The 12,264-nt window shown below is 31.7% G+C and overlaps 1 protein-coding gene across 1 annotated transcript; it reads right to left on the bottom strand.

Annotated features, from left to right (window-relative positions):
* Positions 1-4,375: 4,375 nt before the first annotated feature.
* LOC112721554 (AT-hook motif nuclear-localized protein 1) lies at positions 4,376-10,157 on the bottom strand. Its single transcript, XM_025772607.3, has 5 exons — positions 8,872-10,157; positions 6,924-6,991; positions 6,360-6,491; positions 5,464-5,625; positions 4,376-4,918 (listed from the first exon to the last, which is right to left on the bottom strand). The coding sequence occupies exons 1-5, from the start codon at positions 9,278-9,280 to the stop codon at positions 4,682-4,684; spliced, it is 1,008 nt and encodes a 335-aa protein (XP_025628392.1). The 5' UTR covers positions 9,281-10,157; the 3' UTR covers positions 4,376-4,681.
* Positions 10,158-12,264: the final 2,107 nt, after the last annotated feature.

Below are 12,264 nucleotides of genomic sequence, written 5' to 3'. Positions count from 1 at the left end.
TAAATGTATATAGGTAGAGAGTATAAAGTATAATACTTACATACATATAGATAGATTGCATATAGATAGTTACATTGAATAATTGTTGATTCTCCTTCTTGTCTTTCTTTGGTATAGCATGAGGACATGCTATTGTTTAAGTGTGGGGATGTAATGAATCCACATTTTATGGTATTTATTTGCTCTAATTAGGTGGATTTTCATTGACTTTTCTTGTATTTATTCATTGAAATAGCATAGTTTCATGATTTCTTCCTAAACTGTGCTTAAAAGTGAAAACATGCTTTTTAGGCTCTAAAATTGCTAAATTTTATTCACTTTAATTTCATTTGATGCCTTGATGTGTTTGGTGAGTGAACTAAGGTTTTGAAGGCAAATATGGATTGAAGAAGTGAGGAAGGAAAGCATGCAAAATGGAAGAATTCAAGAAATGAAGGATTTGTAAAGCTGTCAATCCTGACCTCTTGGTACTAAATTGATCATAACTTGAGTTACAGAGGTCCAAATGAGGCGATTTCAGTGGCATTAGAAAGCCAACATCTGGGGCTTCAAAATGATATGCATATGTCTATAGTGGACATGGAGTTTAGGTGTGCGTACACACAAGAAGAAAATTAGCAAGTGTGCGTATGCACAAGTCCTGGCACTGACCTCATTAATTGCAACTCGCTGGCAACGATTTTTAGGCTTCCATAGCCCAATCCAACTTATTTCTGAAGCTATTTCAAGCCAAATTGAAGAGGGGTGAAGGGCGGAGCAATTAGGTTTAGGTTTTTACATGTTTTAGCTTAGTTTTTCTAGAGAAAGAAGCTCCCCCTTCTCTCTAGAATTTAAGCTTTCTAGTTTAATTTCTCTTTAATTTTAGTCTTTAATTCTTGTTTTAGTATAGTTTCATTTATGTTTTCATGCTTTCTTGTCTAGATCCTCTTCATTTCTTTTGTTATTTTCTCAATTTTGCCACTTTTAGTTTATGAACACTTGTTAATTTTGTTTTCATTAATGCAATTTTGATATTTTATCTTTCTTTATTGCTTGTTGAGTTTCTGTTATTATTCTCATACAATTGGCAATATAGATTTTATTTTTATTGCAATTTGTGATATTTTCCTTTTATGCATGCTAGGTGTTTGATAAAATGTCTCTTTTAGCTTTTGTATAGTTTTTTACACTCTTGTCTTAGAATTGGATAATTGGGTGAACTTGAGTTATGGATGTCCATTCTAGATTGTGTTAGAATTGTTAGTTGATTTGGTTTCCATTGACGCTAGTCTTTCACTAAGTTAATTAGTGAGTTGACTAGGACTTATGGATTGAGATCAATTATGCCCTTTTAACTTATCCTCGATGTTAGGATATACTAATTGGGATTAATTCTACGCAATTACCATGTTTGTGGTCCATGACTAGGATAGGAATCCTCAATTTCCCAATCCTTGCCAAGAGTTTCTTTTTGCCACTTAATTTCCATTTTTCATTGCTTTAATTCCTTTCCATTTAATTCCTTGCATACTTGTTCAATTTCTTGTAATTTACATTTCTCGCTTATTTCAACCAAAATCTCCCATTCCCTCATAGCCAATAATAGGACACCTTATTGCAATTCCTAGGGAGAACGACCCGGAATTTAAAACTCTCGGTTATTTGATTTGAATTGTGACTTATCTTTATTGTAAACTTTGATGGAGAATCCATTGTTGGTCTAGACTATACTTACAACGAAAAGATTCTATTTTGTGAAATTCTAGACCGACATAAATTCTATCATCAACCTCATTCTGTGAACCCTGGCTAACATGCTTAGAATTGAACCAAATGTCATTTGTTATAAACTGGCAATGATCCCTCTATTCAACCTATAGCTCAAAAGAAACGTAATCACGACACAAATAAGAAAAAGATCATCATTGGAAGAAACCTAAAGCTATTAGCCAAAGAATTCATCAGAGAGATTCGCTTCACAAGTTTGTTAGCGAGTCTCGTGATGGTAAGAAAACATAATGGTGAGTGGAAAATGTATGTTGATTTTACCGATCTTAAGAAAGCTTGTCCTAAGGATGTGTATCCTTTACATTCTATTGATACACTTGTTGATAATGCTTCTAGTATTCAATATTTAGGTTTTATAGATGTCTCACTAGAAGAAACACCATAAAAATCGGCGGCTCTTTGCGGTGTCAATAATTTTCGACGGCAAGTCGACGACCTTTCAAAAATACGGGAGCTCAAAGACTAATTATTAAAATTGACGGGTAATTCGTCTATTTCCTTTGGAGCTACTATTGTCCGTCCTCTGCATTGAAATTATTATGTTTAATAATACCGACATTTTTTTTTTCGTCAATAATTTTGAACGATCAAGATTCTTCTTCAAATTGAGATAGATGATTTTGTCCATTTTATAAATTATTAAAATTGGCGTCCTCTCCTTCGATTTTTACCACCAATTACTTTGGGTTCTCTCCTCCCTAAATTTCACACAAAGAGCAGCACCTTTCCATAACCACTTCATAATCACGCTTCCCAATTTCAGAGCCACCCTCCCAGCCTGCCTAAACCTTAAACACTCTGCCATGCTGCATCGTCGTCACTGTCACATCGCCGTAGTTGCTCTCATCTTCCCCTTCAACTCTCCCTGTTGCGTTGCCTTATTGTCACCATCGCTCCGTCATAATTGCGCTGTCGTCGCTACCCTAGGAGTTTGTCGATTTCCACTGCACCGGCACCGTGGCTGATGATGAATCCATATTTTGATAATAAATTTTGGCTTAAATTGAGTGGATTTTATCACATAAACTCATATTTATTCACTTGAATAGCATACTTTTGTGATTTTCCTCTAAATTGTACCTAAATGTAAAAACATGTTTTTTAGACTTCAAAAATGTTAATTTTAATTCTCTTAAATTACATTCGATGCCTTGATATGTTTGTTAAGTGATTCCAGATTTAGAAATCAAGGATAGATTGGAAGAAGTGGAGAAAGAAGAATGCAAGAGTGGGAAATCATAAAGAAGTGGAGCTTGGAACTTCAGGATGCCCGCGTACGCATCACTTTTGCCGCGTACGCATCATCTGATTATCGCATCGTCCGCGTACGCGGACCACATTTCCACGTACGCGGAAATCCAAAATCGTGCCTCATTAATGGAGCACGTGGAGGGAAATTTATGAAGCTCTTTTGGCCCAGTTTCAAGCCTAATTTGAGAAATAGAGGCTAAAGGGCGAAGGAGGCCAACACACAACATAACATTAGATAAAAAAATTACATAGTTTTTACTTCTAGAGAAAAGAACCCTTCCTTCTCTATAGGTTTTATTGTTCTTTGATAAACTTTTGTTTGAATCCATGGATTAGATCTTGTTTACATCTAGTTCTACTATCATAATTGTAGTCCTCTACTTTTATCATTTACTATACTTTTTTTATATGTATATTTTTTATGAATTTTTTTTATTTTTATTTGATTTTATTCATATAATTTTTATTTGTTTTTATTGTATTTTTTATTCATATGATAAATATTGTTGTATAAATTCTTATTTTTATTAATTTTTATGATATTTTTATTTTTTTGTTTATATAAATTCTTTTTTTATCTTTTATTGTACTATATTTATGTTGTGTATAAAATTTTTTATTTTTTTATTTAGTTTTATTCATATGAATTTTATTTATTTTTTATTGTAATTTTATTTACTTCTGTAATATATTATTTTGTAAATCTTCTAAACTCGTTGAAAGATTTACGAACACTCCAACCTACTTTTTACTAGGAAAAAGCCAAAAACACACTCCCAATCATCTTCCCACCAAAACTCTCAACTTAACTATGGCTCGATATACATCATTTACGTTTATTTATAGCCTCTTTTAGCACATAAATTATTCCATGGTCATGAGCTTTGTATTTTTTAATGTAAATCATCCTAGTCTAATGTGCCTTACCATTGTAACACATAAATCGTGCTAGGGTCTTGAAGGGTGGCTAGTTACACATAAATCGTGCTAGGGCAATGAGCTTTAGGATAAAAAGACGTAACTCATTGTGATCTAGGACGATATATATATATTTTGTAACACACAAAGGCTTGGGACGATTTATGTGTTTTCAAGCAATGCATTTCATGCGTAAATCGTCCCGGGTAACATGATTCATATAGTATTTAAACACAAAAGTTTAGAACAATTTATATATTATATGATTCAGGGGAATTAGTTTTCAAAATCTATTTAGAAGAATCGAGTTATTTGGTTCTCCTATTAATTTATCTAAATAAAAAAGCCAATGATTAGTTTCCCAATTTGCAAGATAGCAATGGTTAACATGGAACATTTAAGGACATGGATTGACCAGTTTGAGTTTGAATTCAAAAGATTGGAAATCAATCAAATCATTCTCAAATTAAATTGTCATCATAGAAGGAATAAATTCGCTTTTAACAATCTAATGACATAAATTCATGAAGAAAACATACCTAATCAGCTAAATCAATTCTACATGGACAAGAACCTAGTGAGCCTCTGAAAACATTACGGTTCCAAAATAACACATTCAATAATGTTACAGACACAACGAAATAAACAAGTCCAACCAACAATTAGGAACCCAATTACCACATTGTCAGCAGCAATCATGAATGCAGATTGGATCGAAGCCAGAATAGCTCCCGGCATCAATTAATTACCCTCCAGGAAGCGACACATTAATGTCAGCCGGCTTGTTCTTATTCACATCTGCAGGAACAGCAGACCAACTATCTCCTCGGAAGGAAGCCTGCGATTGCAGAACAGCAACTGGATCGGCCGTTGACACAGGAACACTCGCAGCCGGCATCACAGTTGATGCTATAATATCAGGTTTTGGTTTTCTTGGCTTTTGCTCATGTTGGTTCCCTGCTAGAAAACTTCCAACCACTACCTGAAATATGTGAAGCAAAACGGAAATAATTATCAGAGCCACACTACAAATAAATAAAAAACAAAAAACAAAAATACTATTCATACACCAAAATCAGTCACTAATGTATTTGTGTATAAATACATGTGCGATTTAATTTATTTTGAATATGTATTTGTATTTCAACATGTATTTTATACTGATAGCTGATTATAGTGTACACCTAACATAGTCATAAAAAAATATATAAAAAAATTCCTATGAAAAGGTCTTTAGAAAGTGAAGCACCAATAACTCTAAAAAATGATAATGGGAATAAAATTACAAGTAGAATATAGAAACAACTTTTTCCATTCTTATATAAATTTAGAATAATGCTAGGTAACCAACTTTTTCAGCCAATTTTTTTTAAAACTATTTTATTTATCTTAAATTCTAGACTCTAAATCATAAACTTTTAACTCTAAATCTTAAATTATAAACCTAAATACTAAAGTTGACTAATGTTGGCTAACTAAAAATTGGTTCCCTATACTTTGTCATAAATTTATGAGTAGAGAACACACCTGCACGGGACTTGCAGCCACCAATAGACCAGCGACTCCACCACCTATAACTCGTCCATCTGGACCTGCTAAAGAGACACTCATGCCACCCGATCTGCTTCGTGTTCCTGCAGTTTCACTTGGTGTGAACGAGCCGCTTAGAGATAGAATTTCAAAACGTCCCTGCAGAAAATGCAGCAAGAAGATCTGAATTTCAACTGTGATTCTGCAATACTTAAGAACTTGAATGCAGAATGAAAAGAAACTGGAAGATATGCTAAAATATTTCCAAAACAAAAAACATGGAAATGATGAGCTACAGAAATGAAATACAAAATCGATGTTAAAAAGTGCAAGAGCATAAACAATCAACTGTGTAGACCACAATCTATAGATCATCTATTTACGTTCTGTTTTTGGAACAATAAAGAACCATATTGATTTTCAAATCTAGGTTTCCCACTAGATTTTACATATTTCCATAAGAGGCATTCTATTTACATGCAATGAAATCAATACTACCTTCGTTTGAAAACAATGGTCCATTTGGACAAAATCGTACATTGAAAAATAACTGTCAAGTTTTATTGATTTTTCAATGTACCGCTTAATCAAATTGATAGTCATTTTGAAACAAACGGAGTAATAACAACAGGAAGAGTGAATCCATGTAACTACACCATTGGATTGAGTTTTTCAAACATCATTTTCAAGAAGATGACCATGTAAGTTATGAATATCCTGAAGAATCAAATAATTTCTGAATGAAAAACAAAAACCGGCTGCTAAGAAGCTTAGTGCAAAGTGCACTTGGTTAAATGCCTGTCGAAGCTTATATTTGTCAACATATAACTAGAAGAAGTTATTCATTAGATTAAAGAAAATAATTCTATCGAATTTCACTATAAATACTTCACCTCATACGTCAATGTGCCACCAGAAGAATCGGGCTGACGAAGTGTAACACTTGATATGACTCCATTTGCTGACAAAATGCATATAGCTCGTGGGCCTTGCTGAGAAAATGATATTACCTTCATAGTAACATCCTAAGACAACCAAAACACAACTATTGTCAACAATCACGTGCACAATTTACAGTCATCGTAGCAAAAAAGAAAGCAAGTTTAGCCACTTCAAAAAATTAACAAGATCAAGTTATTAAATTCTCATAATGATCATCCATTTGATAAGTAATCTCCCGTCTGAAACACGATTGTTACTTCATATGATGAATTAAGGAATTGCATGTACCAAAGAAAATGTCATCAACAATTCTCCACAATTTTTTAGTGTTGAGATATTAATAAATCGTCAGAAGAAAATGTTTAAGTTGTGCTTTCAACACATGAAAAACTTCAGATAAGGTGTCCCGTGTCACTAACATAACTTTTGCTGTTCTCTGACCATGAATAACAGAAACATTCTTCACACTGAATAAAAGAAGCATGGGAGAGGCAAATATATATTTCTAAACTTACCTCCCCAGGATTAACAGTGATGAAATGGGGTGTGAAATTAGCACCAACCGAGCATGCAACCCATTCACCTGAGAATAAAAAGAAAAAAAAATGTAAGAAGAAATTCCAATAATTATCGACAAAAGTTTTCCCGGTCAAATCAGAAACATAAAGAGTTTCAAAATTTCCATCACAAATCTCAAACCAAATAGAGAATGTGAAGAATTAGACCTCAATTACTATAAAAGTAAAATAATATAAATAATAAAAAAGATGAAACAATAATAGCTTATGTGGTTATAGTAATCTTAGTAAGGGAGTGAAAAGGATGGAAGGTGGTCCAATTGTTAGGGACAAGAGAGGCCATGAAAAATTATAGCATAAATAACTAGGCATTCTATCGAGTTGAGATGTGTTATTTATACTCATTCTGTCTCATACACAAAGCCGACATACACTCATTCACCTTTAGATGAAGTGTGAGATCTTCGTTGAATGGTTCCTACACCTCGTCCAAGGATGAAAAAGTGTGTGACGACTTGATTGACAAAATAGAATAACTATACAACACATTTCTATTAGTAATTAGTTGGCTTTCTTATCAACACAAGATACTATGATTTGTGGGATTTATATAGCCAACCCCACCTATGAAAAGATTTGTATGTTGCACTTTGATTTTAACGGAGTACAACACTGCCATTTTAGTGATTAAGTCTCAATTAGGGTATAAAAACTTCAAAGATAATGCTAAAAAAATCTAGTGGTTTTCGGCATTTGCAAGGAAAAAAGAAATTAAAGCTCTGCATAGACTTTTAAGCCAATGGTACATCAAATAAATTTCTTCATTTTCCATTTTCTGTAAACCTTCATATATCGGCCAACTAGAGCATAGTCAGAAAAAGTGATTGAATTTCTTTTCAACAAAAAAAAAAAAGTTTCTAAGATTTTCTTTTTCAGAAGTAATAACCGAATTCAATATCATGCAACAAAGAAGAACTTTCACAGAAATAATTCTATGAATCTATGTCCCAGGAAAAAATTATGGAACTATAAAACTATTCCAATTAATAAGTGACTTTTTTTGGAGGGTTATTTAACTGATAAATAGTTAAATACGTTAAATCCCGGAATCAATTTGTTTATAAATTAAATTACCACCCCAATCTAAATCTGCAACACAAACATATGATAGCTTGCAAGCAATAAGTATCCTAACAGTCCACATCATCCATGCTATCAAGTAAACTGTCTATGAAGGAAGGACCACATAACAGCAACTGCCAAATACTGAATAGGATTTTATGTGAGAAGAGTAAACAAGATGAGTTGATGTCAACTTGGACTTATCATCTCTTTGGATAAAATACACGTGCACAATAATACATAGAGGAAAATGTCTGTATGATATCTTTTTCTTGTGTTCATCTTAATCGACAAAAAATAAGATTCTTTTATTTTCATTTTGTTCCTATTTTTGCTGCCGATAAATGCCCATGGCTTTTTTATCCCCTGGGAACTGAAGACTGAAGTGGTAATATTTGAAACCGCGACATTAGAGCTAAACGTAACACACGAGACTTAGCCTGTTTATGCTAAACTAACCCCTTTTCGGGTTCTGTACTTAGCATCAAAGATTTAAACTTTTGAACTAACCATATAACAGCCACAATTAGAGAGATTCCACGGTCTCATATCATAGCCAGCCACCCCAACAAAGTTAACCTACTTTTCAGTGCTGCCTCACAATAATACCACACTTACATGCTATAACTATAAGAAGAGCACTCAATCAAATCACACTCAGCTCCCACTCTCTCTCTCTCTCTCTCTATCTCTCTCTCTCTCTCTCTCTCTCTTCTCTCTCGTAGAACTCACTTCCAGACAAGCTAAATTATGATTCCAAGCTTTCCTAAACCCAAATCTTTTTCTATATAAACAGAGTTTATGCTAGTTTGTGTGTTCTTACCTAAATTCTCAACCTCAAACTTGGCTCTGCTCACTGTACCAGCCGCCTTCACCTTCCCGCGCTTCGTCTCCGCCGAGAAATCGATCACCGGCGGCAACGCCAGCGGTGCCGAAGACGATATTGGCTTTGGGGACAGCGCCACCACTGACCCGTCTGGGCCATACTTTCTGGGCCGCCCTCTCTTCTTCTTCCCCAGCGCTGTTGCCGGAGGCGATGTCATCTTCGCCATATGTGGCGGAGGATGCGGCAGAGCACCGCCTTGGTTCGTCGGAGCTGGCGCAGGGATTGGCGCGGCCGATCCTCCTGCCGGAGAAGGGTTCTCTGTCCTCGGAGCTATTTGATACTCCGACGGAGCATCTGATCCGACCACCGTAACGCCGCCGCTGATGCCGCCGGCGCTCGACTCCATGGTTTGAAACTACTTTGAAAATCTCAGCCAGACAAACACCACACACGTCAATTTCTCATTTCTTTTTTTCTGCTTCCTCTTCAAATTCAGTCACTCACTCAAAGAAACCATCACAAAACTTTTTCACTATTTTTTTCCAAAAAAACAAAAAAAACTTTTTTTTCGAAAAAGAATATTTAAGCACAAAAATTAAAAATCAAAACTGAGACTTGAGAAACTGACATGCAACAAGTAGCAGAAAGTCTTCAACTTTGCAACATTTACATGAATTTTACTTGGATCAAAATTTGATATCAGAATTGCATGTAATTTTTTTTTAACAAAAATATTGATGCAAATTTTTTTACATAAAATTAATATCCTGAATTTTAAGAAAATAGGCTGGTGCAGAAAGAAAAAGAAACTATGACAAAGAGAAAAAGAGTGAAATTTAAATTTCTAATGGAAATGAAAATGTTAAGATAAAATGAATCCTTTTTGTTTGTGGAGGTAATTGGGGTTTTCCTTTAACTTTCCCAAGACCGTCCAAATTGAGATTAAAAAATTAAAAAGATAGAAAAGGAGATATATTAAATTGGGTGTATAAAAAATTATTTTGTTTAGAGATATTTAATGCTAAAACAATATTTAATATATGATATAATTATTTTGTTTGGTTGGAATCTGGTGTAGAAATATATATAAAAAATAAAAAAGTTGTTGGGAAGGAACTTCTTTTTCTTTCCGTCATAAAATATATATTTATACATATTGTGTTAAAATATAAAATTAAAAAAGAAAATAAAAGAATCACTCCCACACATGTTACCATATGGTTTTAGGTGAATGAAAAAGTTAAAAATAGGTTGCCAAGAAATAAAGAAAACTACACCGGGAAAAGAAAAGGAAGGCATGGTAGGAAGTCTCTCAAGGCAAGCCATATATGACAATATCGTAATAGAATCAAATATTAACTAAAGATTTTTTCCCCAATTGAAAATTAAAGGCAAAGCAGGAAGAAAATAAAATGAAAAGGAACTGTGACCCGCATTTTTACTTCATTTTTTCAGGCCTAAGCACTAAAATAAATATTTTTTATAATACTTTATTTTATCATTGGAATAAATTGTAAAGCAAGGCAATAGATAGCCTTTCATAAATTCTCCCTCCACTTAATGAAAGCTATTTTGAAAGTATATATGATCAACCAACAAATTAGTAGTAACAAGGGAGTAACAACCTCTAATCTTTGCTTAACACAAACTCAAACGACTTCTTTTCTACTTTCTCAAGGGTCTTTATTTGCCTTCCGCTAATATTTTGACCTCATTCAAGCACCTTTTATTTTCAGGGGAAAAAAACGGTAACTTGCGGCTACCTCATTCAAGCACCTTTTAGTGCAAACGGTTTAATAAGAAATTGACGGAGTTTGGAATAAGTTTTAAAATTGTTTTTAATATTTAAATTATTTTATTTAAATTTTTAATATTTTAAAATTGTCTTAATATTGTTCTGTAATTAATGATATGTTAAGTTGTTAACAGAATTGATAGTGGAATAAAATTGAGACAATTTTAACATATTATAGAGTTAAATAGGATGAAAATATTGGGACAAAAATGATATATTATTCTTAGAAGGAATTATCAAATCAAGTAAAATTATAATGAATTTTAATGAAATGAATTGCATTATAAATTTAAGATTTTTACTCATATTAGTAGAATGACTAGTATATAAATTTTCGAAAGAAAAAAGAACATGCATATATACAATAAAATATAAATTATATCCTTTTTGTATCTAATATACCAAAATATTTTAATATTTAATTTAATTAAATTTTATTTTTAATTTTTAATAAATTTTAATTTTTTTTCAATAATTTCAAGTTTTTATAACATAAATCATTTATTTTATTTTTTAATTTTGCTCTTAATGAAAAGTAAATTTACTTAGAATAAAAATAATATGATTAAGAGTAAAATTAAAAAATAAATTTATTTAGAATAAAATAATATGATTAAGAATAATTTACTTTAGAAGTAATTTAAAAAATAATTAAATAATTATTTATCGTAAAAAATTAATATTATTAAAGAAAAAATTTAAAATTAATTTTAAAATTAAAAATAAATTCACTAAATTAAATATTAAAGAATTTCGGTATATTAGAGACAAAAATATAATTTATATTTTATTGTATATGTGTCATGCTCTTTTTTTTTATAAATTCATGTACTAGACATTCTACAAATATTTCATGATGAGTAAAAATTTTTAAAAGTAAAATTTTAAAAAAATACATTTAGAATGAAATTAATGTAATTAAACGCAATGTACTTAGATGTAATTAAAAAATAATTAAATAATTACGTACCAAAAATTGATATCATTAAAGGATAAAATTAAAATTTATTTTGAAGGTAAAAGTAAAGTTTATTTAAACTAAACATTAAAGAAGTTCGATACATTAGAAGTAAAAAGGTATTATTTATACCATTTTACCTAATTTGGTATGGTAATTCTTCTAAGAGTAATATATTATTTTTGTTATATTTAAGTCCTTAACGTTTTAAAATCGTCTCAATTTTGTCACGTCGCCAATTCTATTAATCTCTCATGACAGGATAATATTGAGACAATTTTAAAATGTTAGTGACTTAAGACGATTTAAACGTTAGGGACAACTTTGAAATTTACTCCAAACGTTAAAGATAAAAATGATACTCTACTCTAAGAAATTTAACGTTTTTTTTTTCTTGTAAACATGAAAAAATAAATTTTTGTTGCCTAAATTACCATATTCAAAATGTTTTGGACAATAAATAGTGTAAAAGAATATTTGGTTTTAAGTGTTTAATGGAGATTTGCAACGTTTATTATTGAGTATTTATTTATTTTGGTTTTTAAAAAATTTTGGATCAGACATTTTAGTTTTTAACTAAAATAAATTATTCGATTAGTCTCTAACAATTAACTCTGTCAGTTATTTATGTAAGACC

This window comes from Arachis hypogaea, chromosome 11, assembly GCF_003086295.3.
Source record: "Arachis hypogaea cultivar Tifrunner chromosome 11, arahy.Tifrunner.gnm2.J5K5, whole genome shotgun sequence".
NCBI classification, from domain to species: domain Eukaryota; kingdom Viridiplantae; phylum Streptophyta; class Magnoliopsida; order Fabales; family Fabaceae; genus Arachis; species Arachis hypogaea.
The sequence above is the reverse complement of the archived record's forward strand: the minus strand, read 5'-3'. Positions and strand labels throughout refer to the sequence as shown.

Excerpts from the sequence above, each read along its gene's own strand:
- LOC112721554 (XM_025772607.3), bottom strand. The coding sequence starts at position 9,280 with ATGGAGTCGAGCGCCGGCGGCATCAGCGGCGGCGTTACGGTGGTCGGA. Across the intron at positions 6,992-8,871 it reads GTTTGAGGTTGAGAATTTAG|GTGAATGGGTTGCATGCTCG; the intron begins GTAAGAACACAC and ends TTTTATTCTCAG. Across the intron at positions 6,492-6,923 it reads TCACTGTTAATCCTGGGGAG|GATGTTACTATGAAGGTAAT; the intron begins GTAAGTTTAGAA and ends TGGTTGTCTTAG.